Source organism: Triticum urartu, chromosome 6, assembly GCF_003073215.2.
Source record: "Triticum urartu cultivar G1812 chromosome 6, Tu2.1, whole genome shotgun sequence".
In the NCBI taxonomy this organism is placed as follows: Eukaryota; Viridiplantae; Streptophyta; class Magnoliopsida; order Poales; family Poaceae; genus Triticum; species Triticum urartu.
Window position 1 is genome coordinate 553,551,932 of NC_053027.1, and position 27,825 is coordinate 553,579,756.

Sequence of the window (27,825 nt, forward strand, 5' to 3'; positions counted from 1 at the left end):
ACAAATAAATAAATGATCCAACAAGGAACGGCCTCCAATCTTCACCTGCAACTAGCAACGCTATAAGAGGGGCTGAGCAAAGCGGTAACATAGCCAATCAACGGTTTGCTAGGACAAGGTGGGTTAGAGGCTTGGTTCAACAATATAGGAGGGATGACAAGCAAGTGGTAGGTATCGCAGCATAGGCATAGCAAAAGAGCGAGCATCTAGCAAAGCAAAAATAGTAGTGATTTCGAGGGTATGATCATCTTGCCTGAGATCCCGCAAGGAAGAAGAACGAGTCCATGAAGAAGACAAACGGACGTAGACGAACGGATCCTCACAAACGCGACGTTACCGAAACCAACCCGAAGAAGCAACACCGGAAAGAAGCAAACAATCCTGGTAAACAACCATCACATAATCATGGCATGATGCACAATCGAGTATGATGCATGTCCGATTTAATGAAGCATGGCATGGCAAAGTGCACAAGCAATCCTACAAATTAAGTGGAGCTCAATATGCATCGGGATGCATATTGACAAAACACCACATCAATTATTTAGTTCTCTCTCGTTATGTACCCCAACAATATTAAATGTTGATTAACATGGCAAGAGGTGAAACATGATGAAACTATCTAATCTAGGCAAGTTTAAATGAGGCCGGAACAACAAAACAACAAGTCCGGAAAATCCCCATGTGCATATATTAGGTTTGGTACTATTCTGACCTAAACATTATTTTAGAGTTGTTAAACATGCAAGATGAGTGCAACATGTTAAACTAGACATTTTTCTACCCCATTTACATATATAATTTATTAAATTCGGAGTTACGGTGAATTAGTTATGAATTAAATCATATTAGCATGGCATAGGAGCAAATTAATGCAAACAACATTTTTAACATTTCAAACATTGATGAAAGTTGGATATTATTAATCTACACAAAATTCTGAGCAAGTTTCATATATAAATCATTTTAATCTGATGCACGGTTAGTGAGTTATTAAATGCATGAACTAGGGGGACTATTCTGCAAAACTGGCAATCTCTGGAAATATAGACAAATCGTCCAGATCTGGAAAAAAACGATGTGGGCCGAATCTGAGGCAAGCCCAACAGCAGGAAAAAAACAAAGGCGGGGCGCTGGGGGTGTGGCCTCACCCATGGGCTTCGGCCCGTGAAGGAGGAGAAGGCAGGCCGGTGGGAGCAGTGCGCTGGAGCTGGGCTGGGCCGTGGGGAAGGCGCGGGCCCACGCGGGCGGAGGCCGTGGTCAACGGGGCGCTGGAGGCGTTCGTCCATCTCCCGACGTGGGCGAGCGGCGACGGCGCTGGCGCAGAGGAGCTCCGACTCCGGCAGCACAAATGGCGAGGCAGGACCAGGAACGGGTGGATCCGGTCCCTAGCTACCGGATCTGGCCGGAGATGGCAAGGGCGGCGGCGGTCCATGCTTCGGGCGCCCATGGCGGGCTTCCATAACAGAGAGAGGAAGAAGAGTTAGAGAGAAAACGAAGGAGACAGGAGAAGGAAGGAGCAGGGGGCGGCGCGACCTGGTCGCCGGTGGCGGGGGCTCTGGATCGGGGCTCCTCCCGAACTGGAGCTCGGGGCGATGCGCATGGATCTTGAGTGGCGGCGGGGAGCCTCGGGCCCGGGAGGGCCTACGGCGGGCCTCGCGGGCCGCGGCGAAGTGGGGCGGCGCGGGCGCTGACATGGCGCGCTGAGATTGGCTCGGGCGACAGTGGAGCTGACGTGGCGCTCCCTGATTGGTCCGGGTGACGAGGCAGCGGCGGCGGACACGTCCAGCGGCGGGACGGACAAGTCCGGCGGCGCGGGGAGGAGTGGATCTAGGGTTCATCCGCGAAATGATCCGAAATTTCGGGGAGGGGTGCTCTTTTATATGTAGAGGGAGCTAGGAGAGTCCAAATGAGGTGCGGTTTTCGGCCACGCGATCGTGATCGAACGCTCTAGATGATGGAGCAGAGTTAGGTGGGTTTTGGGCCAAAATGGAAGGGTGTTGGGCTGCAACACACACGAGGCCTTCTCGGTCCCTCGGTTAACCGTTGGAGTATCAAACGAAGTCCAAATGGTACGAAACTTGACAGGCGGTCTACCGGTAGTAAACCAAGGCCGCTTGGCAAGTCTCGGTCCAATACGGAAATGTTTAATCCCCACACACAAAAGAAAGGTAGAAATGACTACTGGATGAGAACGAAGCGCCGGAATGCAAAATGGACAACGGGGAAAATGCTCGGATGCATGAGATGAACACATATGCAAAAGAAATGCGCATGATGACATGATATGCAATGCATGACACGCAAGCAATGACTAGGCAACAACAGCGAATAACTGAACGACACCTGGCACATCAGTCTCGGGGCGTTACAACACTCCACCACTACGAGAGGATCTCGTCCCGAGATCTAGAATGGCACCGGAGGGACAACGGAAGAGAAAAGAGAAAAGGTAAAACTAAGTTGCTTCTTTGACAAACGAGTGAGACCAAAGAACCTTGAGAGGTTGAACAATTCGTGAAAAGAATACAACGAAGGTGAACAAGGTCGAAAAACACTCCGTTAGAAAAGAGGGGCAAGGAACACTGCGAGAAACCTTGAGGTTTAAGGGAAGATATATATTGAAAACACTCCGGTTAAAACAAGATAGAGAAGGGTTAAGAATGATATAATTTGGACAGCACTCCGATTGTAAATGGAAGAAATTGAACAAGAATTTGACAAGATGAGGGGATACTTGATGAAAACAACAATACGCTGCCTCCGGAACTATTGGAAGAATGGCACAAAGGGTAAGAACGATTTCAGGCGGCACTCCGGTTGAAAAGAGATGCAAAGCTTGATACGGCGAAAAGAACTCGAGCAAAGGGGCACAATACTCCGGTTAAATGGATAAACCAAGAAAAGAACACGATCGACAAAAGAAGCAGATGGGTTGAAGTGAGCAACATCACATGACTCCGGAAGAAAGGAATAGAAGATAGATGATTGAAAGAAAAGAATGGAGAAGAAAATGCCAGTTTCTGCCACAAAAGAGCTTGAGAGGGCAACCTTAGGAGGAGGGTCGAACGGAGTTGTTGACAAACCAACCACGAAAGGAATAATCTTGATATGGTCTTATGGAAAACATCTCAAAACTGAGGTGACAACCTGGCACTCACGGGAAGAAGAATTGGATTGATAAGAACAAAGAGACAAGAAACTTATTTCACCGGGAGGATAAATGAAGAACTTGGGTCCTATATTGTCACCATTAATAGCATTACTCCTTAGGGAAAACTTTAGGTGAAATATAACCCAAGATAATTCCAATGACGAGATTGATAGATTTAAAATATCTCATTCTTGACAACATGTGAATCATGAAACATGAATTCCAATTATCAAGAATGACATAATACCACCTCCAATGATACGGAAGAAAGAATGCACTCCGGATTACAATATGAAGAAAGCTTGAGCTTCTTAAAAGAATCTCGATGAAAACTTTGAGAAGGAATTAAATCCTTGATGAACCATCATGTAGAACCTCCATGAAGAACTCCGGTAACGAAAGGATAACGAGAAGAAAGAGAAGTTGAAAACACAAGGTGAAACCTTGTAAAGATTTAGATAAATATCCGTGGTGATGTAATTGCGAGAGCTTGGGACTCCGGGAAAGAAAAATGAATCAAGTGAAACCGAGAATTTGATGAGCCTCCGGAATAAAGAATGAATCACTTGGATGAAGCAAGAATAAGAATTATGTTATGCGTATCCTTCACCAATTAAATTGATGACAAGCAATGGATTTGGCACACTACTTATTCTCGAAGAAAGGATTAGGATAGATACGGCGCCAACTTGAGAAAGTATCGAACGAACCACCGGTAGGGTTGAAACAACAAATAAATTGATATGATAAGAAAGAAGAAGAAATCTTGAACGAACCACCGTAAGAATTGAAAAAGAACGAAGAAAAGATAAATAAACACCGGGAAGAATTATGAAATGAACAAAGATGCTTGAGAGGATTTAGATACATGAGAACGAAGAGCTCATGAGCCGATTAAAGATTACTTGAATGAAGCACCGGTAAAGTTGCAGAACGAGAGCTGAAAGCTGAGAATGAATAAATCTTCTAAAATGATGGGCTTCGGAGTAAAGAAATGGAAAACAACTCATGAAATGCTCCGGATGGGTGAAAAGAATTCTCACAATCGAAAATAATTATGAGAGGATGGCAACAAACTAGAGCCACGAATCTTGAAGAGAATGAAGCAAGATATGGAGGAAAAACTCTTCTTCGGTCTTCAAAATCCGAGAATGACGACGAGAAAACACCACCATGAATAGTTGAGATACTCCGGAAGAATCAAAAGTGAAGAGGTTGAGCCAACGATGGAAAGAATTTGAAAGATCTTGGAGAAATACATTTGACTGATGATAATTCATTCTTACGTCAAACTTTAAAAGGAATTTGAGAGTAACTCCGGGAAAATAAAGGAGTCAGGTAAGATCCTGGGAAAAGACCTGTGGGTTAGGGCCCACTCAAATAAACACCGTTGAAATGATTTAAAAGAGAGAATGCACCAGTATGATTAAATGGCTAGAAAGAGATAACACCTCGAAATAGGTTGAACGGATCTTGAATGACAAGACGAGCCTTAAGAGAAAGCTTGAGCACGCCGGAACAAATGAATAGTGAGAAGTGAATTATTATGAGGTGCACCGGTACGAGACGGCATTTGAAACGAGGAGAAAGATATGATCAATAACGCTTGAATTTAAACCACCGGAGAAGAAAAATGAGTGAAGGTTGACGAACTTGAAGCTTCATTAGCATCTTCATGAGCATCACCGGATAAGAAAATTGACGAAAACGGAATGGAGAGGCTTTCCATCAATAAAGGATACTTGGATAAGAAATCTGAATCCTTGGAGAAAAACAAAGGAAGGGAGGGCGGGAAAAACAAAGGCAACTTGGATACGGGTGAAACAAACACCGTTGAGAAGAACTGATACTTGATCTTGTGAATGTTGGCAAGATTGGATCCACTTGAAGAGAAAACACGCCGGTTAAAAGGATTGACAAAAACAATCTTGATGATCAAGAAGGATTGGTATTCACATAAAAATATGAGAACACCATTTGGGGAAGGTATGGAATCAACATTTGACTTCGAAGCAACTCGAATACCACAACTCAAAACAAAACAAAGGATTGGCTTGCAAAATAAGCCAGAACAAACATATGATAGAGATTTCGTCCGAAGTTTTTGTGGTGGGGCCTACACGGGCTCGATCGTACAACACCATCATGTACAAGGCAGTGCACATGACATACGAAGCGTCCCCGAGTCGGCATAGCCAAGGACTCTTTAAGACGCAACGAGACCACTGTAAAATCGACCGTGAATAGGCGGACCACTAGACGTCGAACCCCAATTTCATATCATACATCTACCGGAAAGATATCCTAAGAGCTACTTGAATTCCCACCTATGAAACTCCCGAAACTTTCCGGTTATGCAATCAGGTATTGGGGATACAGGGGAAGCATAATATCTCACCCAAAACTAGCAAATCCTACATCCAGCTGTATCCATCCTTCAACACATAACCAAGAAACCTTCGGAAATCGTCTACCTCAACCTTCGAAAAGCATCCGTTATACAAGTTATGGCGATACTCCCGAACTCCCGCCCCAGTACTGGGTGGCGTCGAGGTTATCTCACCAACGAACTGCATAAAAGAGATTTTCGATGTCGGCGTACTAAACTCAGGTATTCCAGAACTACAACGATAAAATTATGATGACAACACCTCAGAGCTCAACTCCCCGGGACACTTCCACAAAACCCCTGACAGGAGGCACCAAGACAATGTTCTCATCATAAAACCATCGGAACGATTCCAAGATACCCGCGTGATCCTAAATTTTTTTTAGTGAAACTTGAGAAGAGAAGAGTCAAAACTCTACGTCAGGATGCCTTACCAAAGCGATGAAGGGACTGGGAAGTAAAAAGAATTCCTAAACTCTCCGATATATAATTCCTAAATGACTCAAAACATTTTTCTAGACACAACTCGGCCGCTAAAAACGATCAAGCAGGGGGGCTCCTAAGGTCGGGGAAGGCTCTGATTACCAACTTGAAACACCCTCGATGCGACTATAGCTCCCACGTGTCGAGGCACGACTTAGAGGCATAATCGCATTGAAGGCATATGTCGCAAGTGAGGTAATCTTCACACAACCCATGTAATACATAAAGGGAAGGAGATACATAGTTGGCTTACAATCGCCACTTCACACAATTACATGAATAAAGCATTACATCAACTAGATACACACAAGGTCCGACTACGGAACCAAAATAAAAGAAGAACCCCAAATGCGACACGGTCCCCAATCGATCCCAACTGGGCTCCACTACTGATCAACTAGAACGAAACAACATAAAGAACACGATCTTCAACGAGCTCCTCCTGAGCTTGGTTGCATCATCTGCACGGACTCATCGGCACCTGCAAGCTGGTTTTGGAAGTATCTGTGAGCCACGGGGACTCAGCAATCTCGCACCCTCGCGATCAAGACTATTTAAGCTTTTGGGTAAGGTAAAGGTATGAGGTGGAGCTGCAGTAAGCGACTAGCATATATGGTGGCTAACATACGCAAATGAGAGCGAGAAGAGAAGGCAAAGCACGGTCGATAAAAGTATGATCAAGAAGTGATCCTATAGCAACCTAGGTCAAGCATAACTCCAACAACCGTGTTCACTTCCCGAACTCCGCCGGAAAGAGACCATCACGGTTACACACGCGGTTGATTCATTTTAATTAAGGCCAACTTCAGGTTTTCTACAACCGGACGTTAACAAATTCCCATCTGCCCATAACCGCAGGCACGGCTTTCGAAAGTTCAAATCCCTGCAGGGGTGTCCCAACTTAGCCCATCACAAGCTCTCACGGTCAACGAAGGAATAGACCTCCTCCCGGGACATTCCGATCAGACTCGGTATCCCGGTACTCCAAGACATCCTCGACAAAGGTAAAACAAGTCCAGCAAGACCACCCGATGCGCCGACATCCCGATAGGAGCTGCACATATCTCGTTCTCAGGGCACACCGGATAAGCTAAGCGTACGGGAGCCAACGTAACCCAAGTTGCCAAGGGACGGCCCCGCACGGTGCTCTGGGTTGGACCAACACTTAGACAAGCACTGGCCCGGGAGGGTTAAAATAAAGATGACCCTCGGGATGCGCGACTCCCACGGGAAAAGGCTGGGTGGCGAATGGTAAAACCAAGGTTGGGCCTTGCCGGAGGAGTTTTATTCAAAGCGAACTGTCAAGGGGTTCCCATTATAACCCAACCGCGTAAGGAACGCAAAATCCAGGAACATAACACCGATATGACGGAAACTAGGGCAGCAAGAGTGGAACAAAACACCAGGCATAAGGCCGAGCCTTCCACCCTTTACCAGGTATATAGATGCATTTATTAAATAAGATATATCGTGATATCCCAACAAGTAAATAAATGATCCAACAAGGAACGGCCTCCAATCTTCACCTGCAACTAGCAACACTATAAGAGGGGTTGAGCAAAGTGGTAACATAGCCAATCAACGGTTTGCTAGGACAAGGTGAGTTAGAGGCTTGGTTCAACATTATAGGAGGCATGACAAGCAAGTGGTAGGTATCGCAGCATAGGCATAGCAAAAGAGCGAGCATATAGCAAAGCAAAGATAGTAGTGATTTCGAGGGTATGATCATCTTGCCTGAGATCCCGCAAGGAAGAAGAACGAGTCCATGAAGAAGACAAACGGACGTAGACGAACGGATCCTCACAAACGCGACGTTACCGAAACCAACCCGAAGAAGCAACACCGGAAAGAAGCAAACAATCCTGGTAAACAACCATCACATAATCATGGCATGATGCACAATCGAGTATGATGCATGTCCGGTTTAATGAAGCATGGCATGGCAAAGTGCACAAGCAATCCTACAAATTAAGTGGAGCTCAATATGCATCGAGATGCATATTGACAAAACACCACATCAATTATTTAGTTCTCTCTCGTTATGTACCCCAACAATATTAAATGTTGATTAACATGGCAAGAGGGGAAACATGATGAAACTATCTAATCTAGGCGAGTTTAAATGAGGCCGGAACAACAAAACAACAAGTCCGGAAAATCCCCATGTGCATATATTAGGTTTGGTACTGTTCTGACCTAAACATTATTTTAGAGTTGTTAAACATGCAAGATGAGTGAAACATGTTAAACTAGACATTTTTCTACCCCATTTACATATATAATTTATTAAATTCAGAGTTACGGTGAATTAGTTATGAATTAAATCATATTAGCATGGCATAGGAGCAAATTAATGCAAACAACATTTTTAACATTTCAAACATTGATGAAAGTTGGATATTATTAATCTATACAAAATTCTGAGCAAGTTTCATATATAAATCATTTTAATCCGATGCACGGTTAGTGAGTTATTAAATGCATGAACTAGGGGGACTATTCTGCAAAACTGGCAATCTCTGGAAATATAGACAAATCGTCCAGATCTGGAAAAAAACGATGCGGGCCGAATCTGAGGCAAGCCCAACGGCAGGAAAAAACAGAGGCGGGGCGCTGGGGGTGTGGCCTCACCCATGGGCTTCGGCCCGTGAAGGAGGAGAAGGCAGGCCGGTGGGAGCAGCGCGCTGGAGCTGGGCTGGGCCGTGGGGAAGGCGTGGGCCCACGCGGGCGGAGGCCGTGGTCAACGGGGCGCTGGAGGCGTTCGTCCATCTCCCGACGTGGGTGAGCGGCGACGGCGCTGGCGCGGAGGAGCTCCGACTCCGGCAGCACAAATGGCGAGGCAGGACCAGGAACGGGCGGATCCGGTCCCTAGCTACCGGATCTGGCCGGAGATGGCAAGGGCGGCGGCGGTCCATGCTTCGGGCGCCCATGGCGGGCTTCCATAACAGAGAGAGGAAGAAGAGTTAGAGAGAAAACGAAGGAGACAGGAGAAGGAAGGAGCAGGGGGCGGCGCGACCTGGTCGCCGGTGGCGGGGGCTCTGGATCGGGGCTCCTCCCGAACTGGAGCTCGGGGCGATGCGCATGGATCTTGAGTGGCGGCGGGGAGCCTCGGGCCCGGGAGGGCCTGCGGCGGGCCTCACAGGCCGCGGCGAAGTGGGGCGGCGCGGGCGCTGACATGGCGCGCTGAGATTGGCTCGGGCGACAGTGGAGCTGACGTGGCGCTCCCTGATTGGTCCGGGTGACGAGGCAGCGGCGGCGGACACGTCCAGCGGCGGGACGGACAAGTCCGGCGGCGCGGGGAGGAGTGGATCTAGGGTTCATCCGCGAAATGATCCGAAATTTCGGGGAGGGGTGCTCTTTTATATGTAGAGGGAGCTAGGAGAGTCCAAATGAGGTGCGGTTTTCGGCCACGCGATCGTGATCGAACGCTCTAGATGATGGAGCAGAGTTAGGTGGGGTTTGGGCCAAAATGGAAGGGTGTTGGGCTGCAACACACACGAGGCCTTCTCGGTCCCTCGGTTAACCATTGGAGTATCAAACGAAGTTCAAATGGTACGAAACTTGACAGGCGGTCTACCGGTAGTAAACCAAGGCCGCTTGGCAAGTCTCGGTCCAATCCGGAAATGTTTAATCCCCACACACAAAAGAAAGGTAGAAATGACTACCGGATGAGAACGAAGCGCCGGAATGCAAAACGGACAACGGGGAAAATGCTCGGATGCATGAGACGAACACGTATGCAAAAGAAATGCGCATGATGACATGATATACAATGCATGACATGCAAGCAATGACAAGGCAACAACAGCGAATAACTGAACGACACCTGGCACATCGGTCTCGGGGCGTTACACGTTCAAACCCCTAAAAATAACTGTTTTTTACAGTTTTCATCGGAAAAAAAACAATAGACTAGAACCCCTTAACCCTCAAACCCTCAAATTTTTTTAAAGGTCCAACCCTCAAACCCTCTCCCAATCCTCAAAAGTAAGGGTTGGGGAGCAAAACCTACCCCAACCCTTATTTGGCGGTTATCCTCGCGCCAGAGGGAAAAATCCTCCCAACTCCCGCGCCCACGCCCGTGACTGCCGCCGCTAGTCGCCCCCGTCGCCGGCGGCCGCCCCGTCGACCTCCCGCGCGCAACGACAACGTCGTTCATGGGGAATATTCCGTTATAAGGGTTGGGTTTGAGGGTTCTAATCTTTGCCCCTGTTTTTCAACCCGTAAAAGTGCACAAAAAAATCATTTTTGGACCCTTAAAACGCTAGTGAGGGTGGGTTTGAGAGTTCTACTAGTAATGCTCTTAACCGCATCCAGGCTGCCGGCGGCGCTGGCCCCGCGCGATGGAGACCCGGCCTGCCCCCACATGACATCAACTTGGAGGCTGTGCTGACCCGATGCGACGGCGAGCCGGCGCTGCTTGATGTGACGACGACCTGGCAGCCTCGGTGTTGGCCTACGCGACAGCGACCCGGTGCCCACGGCACTGCCGCGCCCGATGGCAACCCGACGACCTCAGCGCTGCCCTGAGCCGACGGTCTCAGCACTTCTCTGATCCGAGGACGAATCGACGGCCTGGATGCTTCTCTGATGCGAGGGCGATCGGACTAGATGATCTGAGATGAACTTGTCCTCATCGCCGTTTAGGCTGTTTGGTTTAGAGGAATTTCATAGAAATTCTAGAGAATAAGATTCTCATAGGATTTTTTTTTCTTAAGAGCTCTTTGGTTCATAGGAATGGATTTCTATTCCTATATAGGATTGGTTTCTATCCTTCACATTTCATAGAAAATAAAAATGAACCTAGACTCAATGGAAAAATTCCTTTAGTGTGCATCAAATGACATCTCGTTTTTTATTTCTACTCATAAGATTTGAGATACATATCATCTCATTTCCTACAAATTTCCTATCCCTACGATAATCCTATCCTATAAACCAAAAGAGGCCCAGATTTGTTTTTTGTGAGAATATTTTCGGTCACAACTTTTTGTTGTGAGAATCTTCCTGGTTCGAAATCTACAACTCTTCTATAAGCTGCTTACACAGAGAACGCAGGTCCAACTAATTCTTACACTCTCTTAGCCTTTTGACAAGAGCATTTTTTGCATGCATAAAACTCATGTTTCTTCTCACTGACCTGGACAGGAATAAGGAACATGGAACTCTACCTGTCAGCGAGCATAAATTTTCTGTTGCTCTGAATCTCTGATCCTGTCGAGGGTGCACACAGGCTCGGCAATGGTCGCAGGTACGAAATGTTGTGAGCTTGAAACTGATGAACTGATGCTGGATTTCCTTGTTCTGTTTGTTGTTCTATCTTGCTGCGCATTACCATTGTATTATGAGTTTAATTAGGATGGAATCTAACAAGTGCAAACTTGCAGTGTCACTCGTTTTGAGCACAACCTTAGCAGTCTGGGGCTATGTCTGTCGATCAAAACACATCTCGGTCCTGTTCAAGTCTCGTTTGATGTTTCCTGAAACTGTTTATGCTTTCCCTTATCAACAGTGCATCGCACTGACGCTTTCTCAGGAACTGAGCTAGTTCAAGCTGAATGCTCACTGTTTTCTCCCATTATTACAGCGATGCTGCCTTACAATTACTGAACTTAGGCGTCGCCATACGTAGTAACTTAAACATCGCAGATCAATGCCGCCTTACTTGTTGAACAATATATATTAAGCATCCTTGAACAGACCTAGTGATGGTCAATGCCACGGAATGCATGCATGAACGCTCTGTGATGTGATCTCTTCATAGGGAGCGTTCGGTGGAAGGGGCGGGAGCTTGAAACCCGGCACAGGCGTGATGAACTTGCCTTCCTCCCTGATGGTGTCACGGTGCCTTTCCTCGCCTGATACATCAACATGAGGGCACATTCAAGAATATCCGCATCAGTGAAATACAATTATAGGTAAATTTGTTAACAATGATGTGACGGTTTTGTTTGCTTTACTCTGTTTGCTTATCTTTCCGTGACCCTTTTTGTACCACAAGAAAATTATCAACCCAATGATACAGAGTCCTCTACCTCTTTGCACCCAAGAAATGGTAAGGCGGGCAGTAGAAGCAGTGTCATGTTTTTATTAAATTTGGTACCATCACATATGCGCAGGAAAACATTTGATAGAGGCAGTCTGCCTACCGTATTGCTAACAAAAACTATTTATACAGAAAACATAGAAAGAAAAAACCTGATAGAAAGAAGTAAAATGGCAGAAAACAATAGAAAAGACCAGAAGAAACAAGAAAAGGAACGAAAAAAACACATTTATTGTTCAATTTAGTTTTTTTGAGAAATTTGCATTTATGTTCTACACTCTTCTCTAATTTAATGTTTATATATTCATAATATTTGGACAATACAACTGTTTTACAGTGTTCTCCAATCTAGTGTTTGCATCTGCTACTATTTCAAAAAGAATTCAAGTCGAGATATACCTTTGCGAAAGAACAAACACAGTCTACAAGCTTAAAGTATATGTGCTACCCCCTTCAAGATCAAGGACATCTTGAGGCCCAAACATGTACTCCACGCCCCGTTTCATATCCCTTCCAAACAAGCTCTGCCCTTCCTCCGAATCACTGCCACCAACTTGACCCCACGGGCGCCGCTGGTACCTCCTTAGCGCCTCCAGCCTCTCCGCCACCTCCTTCATGGCCGGCCGCTCTTCCCCGCTCACGCTCACGCACCGGGTCACGATGTGGGTGACTTCTTCCAACGCCTCGGGCCCCATTTCCTTCCTCACCTGGACGTCCAGGAGCTTCTCATGCGTGCCGGCTTTCACGGCCGCTATGAAGCGCGACACGAGGCTCCTATCCTCCGGCCCACTGAAGCATATCGCTTTCTTTCCAGTCAAGAGCTCCAGCAACACGACGCCGAAGCTGTACACGTCACTCTTGTCTGTTAGCTGGCATGTCATGAGGTACTCTGGGTCCAGGTACCCGCAAGTGCCCTGCACCAGTGTTGCGATTTGGACCTCATCGCTCGGCGCCAGCTTCGATGCCCCAAAGTCCGAGACTTTGGCGGTGAGGTTGCTGTCGAGGAGGATGTTGGCGGTCTTGACATCTCCGTGGAGGATCGGCGGTGAGGCCGACGTATGCATGTACGCCAATGCCTCTGCCGACTCTGCGGCTATGCGGAGAAGGGTGTCCAAGGCTGTGTCGTTGTTAAGCTCCTTCCCGTGGATGAAGTGGTAGAGGGTGCCATTTGAGACATACTCGTAGACCAACATCGGCACCTCCACGTCAAGGCAACAACCAAGCAGCTTGACGACGTTACGGTGGTTGATCTGGGAGAGAATGAGCATCTCCCTCGCGAACTCCCTGATATCGGACTTCTCCATCATCTTAGACTTCTTGATCGCCACCACAGTCTCGTCCTCCAAGACGCCCTTGTAGACTATTCCATGGCCGCCGCGTCCGAGGACCTGGTCTGTGGCGAAGTTGTTGGTGGCCTTCTCGAGCTCTTCTTCCGAGAATATCTTGAACCCGCCGCCGCCTCCTACAGAGGTACCTCTATTGGAACGCATCTGCTGCTGCAAGATGACGCCTCCATTGTGCTCGAAGAAGTTCCGCTTTGCTTTGATCAGTTTCCTCTTCTGGAGCCCCAAGTAGAGCCAGAAGCACATGAACACCGACAAGAATACCCCAACGCTGACTCCTAAATATGACATTGCATACACGATCATTAGCTTAGATTATTGAGAAAAAATTACAGGAAGAACCAACGATGGAGATGGAATATGTTGCATGATGACCATCCATGGATCAGTGTGTTTACCTATGACGGTTTTCAGAGCTAAGGTGAAATTGTCCTTTGGCCTGCAGCCGTTCTTGGCGGTGGCACCTCCACTTGTACCCGGTGGGCATTGGCAAGTGTGGCTCCCCGGCGTGTTTGTGCACACACCGTAGCACGGGTATTCGTCTTTGAGATGGCACTCGTCGATGTCTTCAGTTTGCAAAGCAATTTCAACATCATTTGTTCAAACAAATCACAAAAATGTACTCCCTCCGTTTCAAATTACTCCCTCCGTTCCTAAATATTTGTTTTTCTAGAGATTTTAACAAGTGACTACATACGAAGCAAAATGAGTGAATCTACGCTCTAAAATATGTCTACATACATCCGTATATGATAGTCCATTTGAAATATCTAAAAAGACAAATATTTAGAAACGGAGGAAGTACTTGTCACAGATATGGATGTATCTAGATATATTTTAAGTCTAAATACATTCATTTCTGTGACGAGTAATTTGGAATGGAGGGAGTAGTAACAGAGCACAACAGCTATACTATATAGTGTTGGTTTCGTGTGGCTAGCCCAAAAACTGTGGTGTTGGTGTCAGAAATCAGTAGGATGTGTACCTGCACATCCGCTGTCGAGGTAGGGGTTGCCGTCGTAGCCCTTGGGGCAGCTGCACCGGTACCCGGGGCCGTTGGTTGCGTCGACGCACTGGCTGCCCACGCTCCGGCAGGCGAAGTCGGTCGCGTTTTGGCCGGCGGCGCTGCAGTTGTCGATGTTGCGAACGGCCCAGTCGAGCACGAGGGGCACCGCGAAGTCGTCGGTGCGGTTGAGGAAGACACGGTCGGTGTAGGTGAACCACTCGTCCTCGACGAGGAACACGTAGTGGCACGACGTGGCGTTGGTGGTGAAAGCGGTTGAATCTTTCGACGGCGGGAAGTTGCGCAGGTAAGGCCCGAAGAAGCTGATGTCGGCGGGTATCTCGCTCTGGCAGCAGCCGACGCCGGTGCACGGGCCCGGCATGGCGTATTGCGAGGGGCGGCACACGGACATGCAGCCGCTGACGTAGTATCCGTCGCCGTCGACGAAGTAGCCGAGGTTGGGGCAGCCGAGCGCGACGAGGCGGTTCTTGGCGTCAGAGAAGCGGTAGACGCTGTACTGGAGGGACATGTAGCTGTTGGTGCGGTCGACGAGGGCCCCCGTGGAGCTGAAGCACTCCCGCGTCGCGTTGAGGTAGGCGCGGGCCTCGCCGGACGCGAGGGAGAGGCCCGCGAGGTGGTGGTCGAAGCCACTGACGGTGAGGCGCGGAGGGGAGCCGTGGCACTCGAGCTGGAAGCCAGCTCGGCCATCGTCGCGGTAGCAACCGGCGCCGATGCCGAAGGGGTATGAAACGGTGATGTTGCCGCAGCTGTCGCGGCAGCCCGGCCGCGCCACGGGCGGCCGCCGTCGAGCTGACGCGGGTGCCACTACCAGCACATGTAACAGCATCAGCAGGAACAGAACGGCGGCTGCTAATGCCATTCTTGATGTGTGTTTTCTTCTCTGGATACTCTGCTTGGATATAGCTAGGTCGACTGGTGGAGTGTGTGGTGTGTGTAGGATATGAAAGCCATGGCCTGCCTTGACCGGGAGACGCAGCATCTCAACTCAATGCCATGGTCGTTGAGAAATTGAACACGTATGACAGCGACATACGCGTCTCGATGCTGCTGGAAATAGGGAGCAGTCGAATCTCAGTCGACCTGCCGGCTAGAATGTTCATATCTCGAATAAGTAAATTTACAGGTTCCGGTACCTACCGATTAGGAATCCATCGTCAAACGCTTGCTTTGAGACTGATATGAAGACCCCACCATGCTATTATCTCTCTCTTTTAGCAATACAAATCTTATACAAACGGCTATACAAAACTGGATGGGGTGTCAGGGGACAGGGGGAGAGAAAACAGATACACCACGGCTGCATGCACACACTAAATACATGCACTTTGTTTTTCATGTGACATTTTAAAAGGTTGATAAGTTTTGAACTAAATATTCAGTTTCTAAACTTTTAATATTTTGAATTCAGAGCGACAAGACCAATCTTGGATACACTTTGGCTAGTTTGAATCTAACTGTTTCACTCATTTCAGGAAACACAGTTCAGTCAATTTCACATCTTACATTCTTAGGAAGTTGCTCCCCACTAGAAGGCATTCTCTTAACATGCAAATGGTCCAACTCAACATGCCATGTCATCAGATACCGGCCAATCACAAGTCAGCGATTACATGGGGGGCCCACCATAGGTTGACAACAAATCAATGATTAAATTATAATTTGCATGTAGTCATTCCCTGGTCAAGGAAGAGATCATCTTTTCATCTTCAATTTAGTTACAACTACAGAACCCACCCACCACAATATTTTTTTTTTGAGAAACACCCACCACAAGATAATCAGCGTTAAATGATGCACTGAAGCCCAACAAAGAAGCCCTATAATCTCATTAAAAAGCCCAACCGTCTCTCTCTCCTAATATATAAAGATACAATCTTCCCGTGAACAAAGAACCCAATCGATCTATAATAAAGAAACAGTCTTTCCCTGGAGAACGATACAGTGCGGCGGCTGTATAGAAAAGATGCAATCTCGCCGTGTGGTCTGGTCCTCTTGCACGACCGCTGGTGTTCGGCGCATATGCCGGTTGTAGTTCCTTTCTCGGTGTAGACCGTTCTGGTGTGGTGCTGCATTCCCTCTCTCTGTTCCGTTCGCATTGAATCGGTATGGCGCCCTGTCTCGTCGTTGAGATGCCGGCGGTCGTCCTCCTCTCTCTGTCCCGGCGAAGCTAAATCCAATGTCTGTTGGGAACCGGTGGAGGTTGGTTCCAGTTTGTATCCAGTCCATGGTTTTGGGTACCGGGCGGAATATTCGGATACCGCCCGGTATCCGCGTTTATCGCCACCCCACGGGAAAAGTATGTACCGAGCGAAAATGTTTGAATTTTTTTGAATTTTTTGAATTTACACTCTGACAGTTAGGTTAGATACCATAGGAACTTCAAGAAAACAGCCAAATAGCCTTGGCGCACTGGTTAACGCGGTTCGGTGCCACGCGAGAAAAAACGTGCACTTGGGATCTAAATCCTTGATCCAGTCTGATCTAATTTACAACAGTCCTGTGTTGGCTTCCTTTCAGGCTATGAGTGAAACTGGTGGGTGGAGACGTTGGCCAGGTATTTCGACCAACGATGCCCACTCCTCTACTACTCATCTTCTACCTTCATATTTTCCATTTTTTTCTTAACACGCTAGCTAATTTGATTTGAGTCATATTCGTGTAGTTCGATTAGATAGTGGTTAAGGTATGCTAACTTGCTGAGTTCATTTGGTTACATTAGCACGGAGCTATGGCCCATGGGTGGGATTGGGTAAGGGTATGCTGATTCACAGTCAGCGCAAATCAACCCGTCTATGGTGGATTTGATTGTTGTAGCACATCCGCGGTATCAAGCAGTAACAAACTCCAGTGCAAATCGATATCTGAAGCACCACTGCAGGCAACCAGAAGGTGCCCCTACTTAGAACATTGATGTGATTTACTTTCAGATTTTAGTACCTATTATGCTTTTCTTATATAGTATGTAAATTTTGGGAGGAGAATTGATTTCAGTTTCAGATGTTGCCGAGTACTATTATTGGCAGCTCTATTGTTTGTCCTTAAGTATTTTTGTTGGCGTATTTTTGGATCAGTTTCTGGTCGTTCATGCCTTTCCGTTGTCCTTCAAATGTTTTGTTTGCTAATTTTTTAAAAACAGGCTCTATTGGTTCATGCGCTTTATTTTTATTTTTATTTTTATTTTCTTTGCAAGCCCCGAGCCTTCTTGGTACTACCCGCTACATAATCCCTCAAATACTTATTTATGGGGCAAGCGGGACAAGAAGTGGAGGAAGGCGAACATCAGTGACTCATCTTTTTCCAAGAACTGTAAGATGGATCGTCACTGTTTTTTGCTCCAGCGACGGTTGACATTAATTTAGTCGAGATTAGAAATGCTAAATTGTTTTATAACCATGTTTATCAAGGCACATAGATGTATCTTGATTTGACCTCAAAGGTCCTGCCTCTATGTTGTGTTACTGACCGAGCGTGTGTGTCACTATGCTTTCCTCTGTTTCAATCTGTCACCATCAAATTCACAGGGAATTCTCCATTGATTACCCCTACCGTTGCTTGCTAATGTGATACATAGTTTTCTATTTTTCCTCAGTACATATTATAAATTGGCTCCTTTCTGCTACCACACTATGTTTGCATGTATACTTTTCTTACAGTTTCCTTTCGGTTTCCATGCTATTACAAGTACTTATAAGAGACATGCTGACAAGAGGGACGACGAGAATCATTTCCTTCCAACATTTTAGTGTGTGTACTCATATGAAAAACAAATCATGTTTTTCCCATAGAGGTTGCCTACTGTATTGCTCCAATATTCGAACCCTTTGTGTTACTAGGATGTGTTAAATTAATCGTACTTTGTGTTTTGTGTGGAGGCACGTTTTGATCTATGTGTAGTATGCCCATTTGTTGATACCACATTTTTCCGGCGAACGAATGTTTTATCCATATATTTAAGAGAAATGTAACAGATCGTGATATCTAATTATCTATGGAAGTTTACTTTTTGTATTGATACCAGTGTTTTACTAGGAACCAGTGTTTTAATCCATATCAATATTTATGCTTCGGGTTTTCCCCAAACATTGGTTTCCTCAAGAATGTTTTGTTATTTGGACGTATATTTGAATAAATGTTCAGTTATTGTATTGATACTTTTATTTTTAGCACGTAATTCCCTCAGCAACGCGCGGGGTGTCATCTAGTTACACTAGTTTTAGAAAACATTTCAGTCAATTTCACATTTCACTAGATCCAGAAAACACATTACACTCATTTACAAAAGATAGATTACATTCATTCTAGAAACCACATTAAACTCATTTACAAAGATAGATTTCACTCATTTCAGAAAACACATTATACTCACTCAAATGAAATACTATATTTCGCTCGTTCCAAAAAATCTTGTTCACTCATTACAAAAGATACATTTCAAAACTATTTCACCGTGCGCTTGCTAAACTGATATTACACTCATATAAAAAATGATTTCACTCATTTCAATAAACATATTTCAGGCTTATCTTATGAAATAAGTTTCTTTAGTATATTTCTTATGAAATAGGTTTGTTCGAGATATTTCTTTTGATCTAGGTTTCTTTTGAATATATGTTTACTCGTCATCACAAAAATAATTTCTCAGTTCCAGTAAACTTATTTCACTCAAAATCACATTTCACTAATTTCAGAAAACACATTACACTCACTCAATTGAAACACTATATTTCATTCGTTTCAAAAAAAACCTTTTTCACTCAGTACAAAAGATATATTTAAAACCTAATTTCACTGCGCGCTTGCGAAACTGATATTTCAGTCATATAAAAATTAATTTCAATCACTTCAATGAACATATTTCACTCATTTCTGGAATACTATATTTCACTTGTTTCAAATATGTTTCACTCAAAAACTCTATTGACATACTATATTTCACTCATTACAAAACTAATTTCTTTCAAAGTTTTCACTCATTACAAAGATATATTTTACTCATTTCAAAAACTCTATTGAAATACTATATTTCACTTGTTTAAAATCACTAATTTTCACAATCGCTTGAAATGCAGACATAACTGATTTGACTCATTTGAAAGTTTTCACTCATTCAAAAAAATCCACTCTTCTGAAAAAGTAATTTCACTAAAATATACTCTCACTCCTTCTCAAAAAATAAGTTTAGCTCATTTCAAAAAAATAATTTCATTAAAATCAAAAACTGATTTACAACACTTAATTAATAGATTGAGCGAAATAAGTGAATTGAAACGTTGAAATTTAAGAAATATATCCAAGAATGGTCTTGTTGTAAAGGTCTTGACCTCGAAAATTGAAATTGTGTATGACCCATTTGATATAAATTAATTAGCTGATTTAATCAGTTGATTAGTTGTCCACGACATGCAAGTGGTATGGCATCCTGGCGTCCTAGATATGCACGTGGTGCGACATCCTGGGTGGTGGGACCTCGCGTAGGAAATACACAACAGGATCCTAGGGAAAGGGTGGAATACACCTACCTATTAGAGCATATACAGCCGGGCACCCTAAACCCTCCTTAATCATTTGAGCGGCCCACTCGGTCATTGACCGGTCACGAAATTTCGACCCAAACAAACACCTCAAACGCCCGGGCTGATCGGCACCCCTCATATCCGACCCAAATATAGGACGGATATGAGGACGTGATACGTCTCCAACGTATCTATCTACAATTACAAGCAACTTTATATTATTTTTTGGGACTAACCTATTAACTTAGTGTCCAGTGTCAGTTGCTGTTTTTTGCTTGTTTTCTACTTTTCAGACTATCAACACCAAATGAAGTCCAAATGGAACGATTTTTTTGAAGATTTCTTCGGGTGATAAGAGACCCTGAAAGCTTCTGGAGGCCACGAGAAGATGAACGTGGGGCCCACTAGGCATTTGGGTGCGCTAGGGGCCTCTGGCACGCCCTGGTGGGTAGTGGAGCCCACGAGCATCGTCTTGACTACCTCCGCCTATATAAATACTCTAAAATTCCCAAAACCATAAGGGAGTCCACGAAATACTTTTTCTGCCGCCGCAAGTTCCAGAACCACGAGATCCAATCTAGAGGCCTTTTCCGACACTTTGCCGGAGGGGGAAACGATCACAGAGGGGTTCTTCATCATCCTTGCCGCCCCTCCGATGATGCGTGGATAGTTTACCACAGACCTATGGGTTCGTAGTTAGTAGTTAGATGACTTCTTCTGTCTTTATACAATGTTCTAGGTACCGTCACCGGTAAAAAACACTTTACGGTTCATATCTGCACATCCATGTAACTAGGCCTTCATGCAAACACTAGCTCCAGACTCTCACATGAAAACAATAGATAGGCAAAAGTAAATATGGAACAATGTACAAAAAATGTGTATCTTAGTTTTGGATTTAAGAAAAGTATACAAACCACAAAAGTTGGACACGCAAAAATTTGAGCAACTCTAAGCTCAACAATGTGTGATTAGGCCAAAAGAGTAAAATAAAATTTCAACTCATATACATGTGTAGCGAGTGGCTGATGCCAATTTCAATAGATTTTAGGGATTTGGAAGTTTTCCGTAGATGTAACCGAATGTAACACCCTAGATATCACAAGCAAGCAAGGCACACACTAAACAAGCTAGCAAGCAGTAAACACAAAGCTAGGAAACAAGATAACCAATATTACGTAGACGCCTAATGAAATCCATGTTCTTTGGAGAATGTAAATTTTGGCCGGCTAGGGTTAGTACGGGCGGCAAATGCAACCATGGGTATCTTTTTTCCTTCTTGAAGGTGTCGTTTACTTCTCCCATATCCCAGGTCTCTTTGGCCCTTGATCGTTGCTACGGTTGGTGGTGGATTCTAGTTTTGTTTAGGGTCTGCTTGCATTCGCCGTTGAGGTTCTTGCATCGTTGTCATGTGGTCAACCTTGATTTCGTGTACTTTTTTGGCTTAGTTTTCCTTATAAATTGGGCCAATTCTCTTTTTCTTATTGAAATCACAGGAGCACCATGCCCTCTGGTGAGGTTCCGTAATAAAATGTTCTTGGCTGAACATTCATATTTGTTGCAGAGACGAGTGGAACACAAAGATATGCCCAACGACACTGCATCTCTCTTCTTCTTTGATAGCCTCGTCCAGTGAATGCCCAAGATAACTCATCTTGAGGTGACATCAACTTCCCAAAACAAATTTAGACACTTGAAAGCTTACACGCGACTTCAACCATCTAGGATTCCCCACAAACTCAAGAGTAACAAGATGGGCAAGTGAATTGCTTTTTGGCTTGGTTGAATTATAGATCGGTGTCTCTTCTTGATTTTTCTAACTTCATTCGGATAATGAGGCTTTAGGGAGGAAGATCGCAAGCTTTCTAAGAGCATCTCCAACAGGTGCAGAAAAAGTTTCGCCCCCTAAAATAGTTTTAGCGTGTCACTATAGCACTTTTAGCGCGCCAGACCCAACATTGTTTTATCAGATGCCCAAGAACGCGCGTCCAAAAACACGCAGTGTAAATTATGAAGCGCGTGCAATCCGGCGCCTCAAATTTGCAGCATGCGATAGCGTTTTTCAGCACGCGCTCAACCCTTTTTTGCGTGTGCATTATTTTACAGCTTCTGCTGGAGCTGCCCGGTGCCTAAAAAACCTGAATTTTAACACGCGGAGCAGTTTTTGGGCGCATGTTGAAGATGCTCTAAGGTACAACAAATGATCTGGTGAGAGAAAGAGTGGCCGTCCTCATTATGGGAAAAAACTGTCTTTCACCATCCATCGACATCTCGCCGATAGGAGTGCCGGCAAAAATTCAGCATGAAAAACATTTGCAACGGGGAACGACAATACTCCATCTAGGAGTACATTATTTCGTGCCATAAAAACATGAGTAGATGGTTAATAAACAATGTCAATACTCAATATACAATACTACTAAACAATGTCAATACTTAATAGAATACTCCGCTGAAAGGCGGGGAAGAATCATCTAGGAGTACATCATTTCGTGCCAAAAAAGAATTCCAGTATATTAGGTACATATAAAAATGTGATGTTATTTGGTAGTCCATGATAGGGAGCGCATCTATCTCGTGCACTTCGGCAGATCCGAAGGTGGTGGTGGGAGAGTGGTCTCGAGCGTGGGTCCGTTGTCCACCTCAAACACGGCGGCCATGCCCATGGCCATGTGGAACTCGAAGTGGCAGTGCAGGAACCACGCCCCGGGGTTGTCGGCGACGAAGCGGATGGCGGCCCACCCGAGCCTCGGCACCTGCACGGTGTTCTTCATGGGCGGGTCCACGAGGTTGTAGCTCCTGACGTCCCGGGCGGCGTCGTAGTTGCCGTGGCCCTGCGCGAGCACGAAGAAGTCGTGGCCGTGGAGGTGCATCGGGTTGGAGTCGCTCTGCATGGTGGCCGTGCTCTGGAAGACCACCTCCACGGTGGCGTTATGCGCGAACCGGCGCGTCATGGTGGCCTTGCGCGTGGGCTCGAGCTCCTCCATCTTGCCGCCGGGCACGACCGGTATGAGCACCGGGTCGGTGAAGTTGAACGCCCTTGGCGGCCTGCTGGGCAGGTCCTGCACCGGCACGCCGTTGTTGTTCAACTTGCCGCCGTAGTATCGCGCTTGGAGCACCGCCGTGGTCTCCGGGAGGTGGAAGGACACGTTGTTGATGTAGGCCACCTCGAAGGACTCCGGGTTTCCTCCTCGCTTGCAGGACGTTTTGTTGTTCGTGCACATGGAGCCCTTGCCCAGCGTGAGGAACAGCCGCTCGTCCACACGATCCCGGACCTGAGGCAGCAGCGGGTTACCACCAGGCTGCAGGCCGGTGAGATTTCCATGGAAGTAGAAGGTCGTGATCGTGTCGTGCTGGTCAGGCATAGCAGGCATGAGAGGCGATTTCTCTGTGCAGTTTTGCGCATCGCTGGGGATGTTCTTGTACTGCACCACCCCTCTGGAGACGAATTCCGGGATCTGCGGGTCAGGCACCGGCGGCTGGTTGGCCAGGGCAGCCATGTAGTACCGGCAGGGTCGGGCGTCGGCGACCATGAGCACGTCAATGGTCTCGCCGGCCGCGACAGCCACAACGTCCGTGGTGAAGGGCCTCACGTAGTTGGCGTCGGCGCCGACCACTGTGAGCTTGTGCCCGGCGACCTTGAAGTAGTACTCGGAGAAGAGCGCCGCGTTCACCAGCCGCAGCATGTACGTCTTGCCGGGCTCCACGTCCAGCACGAAGTTGTCCTCTGCTACGCCTGTAAACAGAGCATGCAGAGGTTCAGTACGCTTTTCATGTGTTCACAAGTCGATCGGAGGAGTATCAAACAAACAGCTTACCGGAGCAGTTGTAGAGGTCTCCGAGCTTGCCGTTGATGGCGATGGCGGCGGGGTTATCTTCAAACGAGCCCCCGATGGAGAAGTTCTGGTCCACCTTGACGAGGTCCCTCTGCCACCACTCACCGATGATGACCGGGACCTCCACGTCGGGCTTGGGAAACGGGTAGGCGCCGGACCTGGGGCGGATGACGATGATGCCGTGCAGGGTGGCCCGGAGCGCGGAGACGTGGGAATGCCACCACAGGGTGCCCTCCTGCCCGGTGACGTCGAACCGGTAGGTGAAGGTCGTGTTGGGCTGGATCGGGCACTGCGTTATCATACCGGCTCCGTCCGCCCAGCACGTCAGCCGCTGCTTCACGCCATGCCTGCAGTTGCATGCACGCGCGCATGTTAGAGGATCAACCAAGAAGGAAGAAGATAGCTTATGCATGCATGCGTGGCCGCGTACCAGTGGATTGTTATTCCGTAGGGTGACTGGTTAACGAGGTGGACGACGACGGTGTCGCCTTCCGTGGCCTCCACCGCCGTGCCGGGGAACTGCCCGTTCACCACCGTCACCAGCGTGTCGTTGCACAGATGCCGCATGCGCACCTGGTTCACAACGAACGTGTGCTCGACAACAGCCGCATCGCCGCCAGCAGCCGCCGAGAGGAGGACGGCGAAGAAGAAGACGACGAGGCCTGCTGCCACGGGGGGCATGATCTTACACATGTTGCCTGCTTGCTGCCCGCCGGCTGCTCCACCACCTTCTCGAGCTATCAGGCTTAATTGTTGTTGCTTAATGCTTGTTGCAGTAACCCTACCCCGAGGTCATATATATACTACACCTGGCAGTGGCAGGTAGACCCTAGATGGCTCGTGCATGCGCTATTACAGTCAAAGACAGGGATCCAGTCAGAGGCCAAACTAGATACGGTCAGAGGCAGATTCCTGTCTGTTGGTTTATTAACAACATCACACGCATGGCATGATGTTACACATACATACATCATCTAGTTGGAATAATAGATGGGATGATCACGCATCACAGATTGACTCCAACATCGAGGTTGCACCATACATGGTGCATCAATGCCCAGTACAAATCTTAATCAAACATGAGAAGACGGCAGTGCAGATCTGCCGGAGGTGCCACACAACTTTGTGGCGGAAGTCAGATAAGAATCTTTAGTCTTTAATTTAACCAACAAAAACATGTGTAACAGACTTGGCGATACGCTGGAGATTGGCGTCATGCCGTCCTTCCTCCTCCTGATTTCTCCTCTTGATTCTTCTTCTTCCTTTTCTGATCCCCAACTGCTTCTCTAATCTTCCATATCCTTTTCTCTTGTTTCTTCCAGATCTCAACAATTCCCTTCTCTAATCTTCCTTATCCTTTTATCTTGTTCCTTCCAGATCTCATCAATTCCCCTGCTCCAACTAGTGAGGCTAGATCCTTTGTATCCAACCCATCAACCGATCTCTCTCCGTCTCATCTATATCAGCGGATTCCTTGATCGATTCTCGCTCACCAGCCTCTCTGCCTGCGCCCTTCCACCGCTGTGGCATCGCGCCTCCGCCACCACCATCCGAGACTCCTATTGCCTCAACAGGATTTCCTTGTGGTGTCGCCGGATTCCCGCGTCGAATAGGAAATCCTCCCCATCCCTCAGATCTGTCAGACTATCGGCCAAGTGCTGCTGGAGCGCCTTGGCCTCGTCCTTCTCGCTTGGCTAGGACAGCTAAAGGAATCAGTTTCTGAATTGGACAGAGAGCACGGCTGCTTCGAATAGGAGCAACACTTTCTGAAATTCGTGTCTGTGGAGAAGCTGAACTGGAGTTGTGATTGCCATGAAGCTCATTGGCTGGAACTGCCGTGGCATGGGCAAGGACCTCAGCAGCTCTACTAAGATGGAGTACCTCGCAAAATTGATGAATTCCACCTGTGCTCAGGTAACTTTCGTATCTGAAATTAGAACATCAAGGTACAGTTCTTCTCATCTTAACTCTCGATTTAATAATAACGATAGCTTGGTAGTTCCACCTGTTGGTCGTTCTGGTGGTCTTTGGATACTTTGGTCTGATGAAGTTTGTGTCTCTGTCAAGTTCTCTAATCATTATATGATTTTAGCCCTTGTTGTCAATAAAATTACCAATGTGGAATTTGTTCTGGCTTGTGTTTATGGAGATCCCCATCATCGCCACACTAACCTAATTTGGGATCATGTTCTAAATTTTGTTAATGATAACATAGGGAAGCCAATTGTTTGTTTCGGTGATCTGAATGATATCATGTGTGATACGGAAACTACTTCTCTCAATGTGAATAAGAACCGTATGCGTGCTGTCAATAACTATGTCAAGCAATGTGGTCTGTTTGATCTGGGGTTTAGTGGACCGGCTTATACTTGGACAAATATGCGGTTCTCCTCAAGACCTATCTTTGAAAGGCTTGATCGTTGTCTTGCCAATGCAGATTGGTGTGTTATGTTTCCTAATACTAATGTTTTTAATTTACCAATCATTCATTCGCTGAGTGATCATGCACCTATTCTGATATCCACTGATTCTCAGTTTCGTAGGCCTAAACTACACTTTAAATTTGAAAATTGGTGGACTTTTGAGGAAGATTTCCAGGGCATTGCTAAAAATGTTTGGGACTCCTCGGTTAATAGACCATTCCATGTCAGAACCAATAACCTTGCAGGGACTTTGAAAAGGTGGTGCAAAAATAAAAAACCTTTACAGCATCAACTTGATTGTATTCAGGATCAGATCAATGAGATTCAAATGAAGCCGGTGCATCTCCAAGACTATTCCCTTCAGGCAAGCCTAGTTGCCCAATATGAAGGTAATTTGACCAAGCTCATTGAATTTTATAGGCAACGTGCAAAAAAACACTGGGCGACCAAAGGTGACAGGAACACATCCTTCTTTCACAATGCTGTTCAAAAGCGTAAGCGTCGAAATTGCATAGTTTCTATTAAGGACACTCATGGTAATAATTTGTTTGATCCAGATGATATTGCCAAGGAGTTTGTTAATTATTTTAGAACTATTTTTCGCTCATCTTCTACTAATAATGACAGGCCCAGTTTGGATACTACTTTGCCGCAAGATACAAACGACTTCACCTACTCGATCCCTGATAAACATGAGATATGGGAAATTCTCAAAGGCATGAAGAAGAATGCCTCTCCTAGACCTGATGGATTCAATGTGGGTTTCTACCTTTCGGCTTGGAGTCGGATAGGAGATGATGTGACCAATTTGGTAAGAAATTTCTACACCACGGGTATTGTTCCGCCTCATCTCAATGATACTCAAATTGCCCTCATTCCGAAGAAACTTGCTTCGCATCTGCCTTCTGACTTTCGGCCCATAAGTTTGTGTAATGTTGTTTACAAAATCATTGCTAAATCTTTAGCCAATAGGTTGAAAGGACATTTGCCTGATTACATTCACCCCTCTCAGCAAGCTTTCATTGAAGGTAGGCGCATAAGCAATAATATTATTATCGCCCAAGAAATTGCCCACTCATTCTCTCTTGCTTCTTGGAAGAGCCTTGATTTTATACTGAAAATTGACCTTGCCAAAGCTTTTGATAGAATTGAGTGGCACTTCATTGTCTCGGCTCTTGCTCATAAAGGTCTCCATGGCCATTTCATAAAACTTGTTCATGCATGCATTTCATCCCCAACGTTTTCAGTGATCATTAATGATCAATCTTTTGCAAAATTCAATAGTTCCAGAGGCATTAGACAGGGATGTCCTTTGTCACGGTATCTTTTTGTCCTTGCAGTAAATGAGTTATCTCTTATGTTACAGGATGCCTTGCAAGCTAATCACCTGACAGGTATTTTGCTTGGACCAAATTGCCCTCCTATTCACTCTTTGATGTTTGCAGATGACCTGATTGTTTGTGGCAAAGCTAATGTGCAGGAAGCTAATACTATTTTACAGCTTTTAGACCATTTTTGTTGTGATTCAGGGCAAACTCCAAACTGGAGTAAATCTGGTATCTTATTCAGCAATAATGTTACGATGCAGGTTAAACAAGATATTAAGAGAATCTT

At 46.2% G+C, this 27,825-nt stretch overlaps 2 protein-coding genes across 3 annotated transcripts; both read right to left on the reverse strand.

Moving 5' to 3' along the window:
- Positions 1–11,502: 11,502 nt before the first annotated feature.
- On the reverse strand, positions 11,503–15,389 carry LOC125515291 (wall-associated receptor kinase 2-like). 2 transcript variants are annotated; one of them, XM_048680737.1, is made up of 4 exons: positions 14,401–15,389; positions 13,814–13,981; positions 12,472–13,693; positions 11,503–11,884 (listed from the first exon to the last, which is right to left on the reverse strand). In XM_048680737.1, the coding sequence occupies exons 1-3, from the start codon at positions 15,296–15,298 to the stop codon at positions 12,495–12,497; spliced, it is 2,265 nt and encodes a 754-aa protein (XP_048536694.1). In that variant the 5' UTR covers positions 15,299–15,389; the 3' UTR covers positions 11,503–11,884; positions 12,472–12,494. The 2 variants fall into 2 exon arrangements, with proteins under 2 accessions (XP_048536694.1, XP_048536693.1); XM_048680736.1 differs by lacking the exon at positions 11,503–11,884 and having other exon boundaries at positions 12,353–13,693.
- A 7,133-nt stretch (positions 15,390–22,522) lies between these two features.
- Positions 22,523–24,471, reverse strand: LOC125512922 (laccase-19-like). Its single transcript, XM_048677985.1, has 3 exons — positions 24,219–24,471; positions 23,771–24,135; positions 22,523–23,688 (listed from the first exon to the last, which is right to left on the reverse strand). Exons 1-3 carry the CDS (start codon positions 24,467–24,469, stop codon positions 22,523–22,525), a joined length of 1,782 nt encoding a protein of 593 aa, XP_048533942.1. The 5' UTR covers positions 24,470–24,471.
- Positions 24,472–27,825: the final 3,354 nt, after the last annotated feature.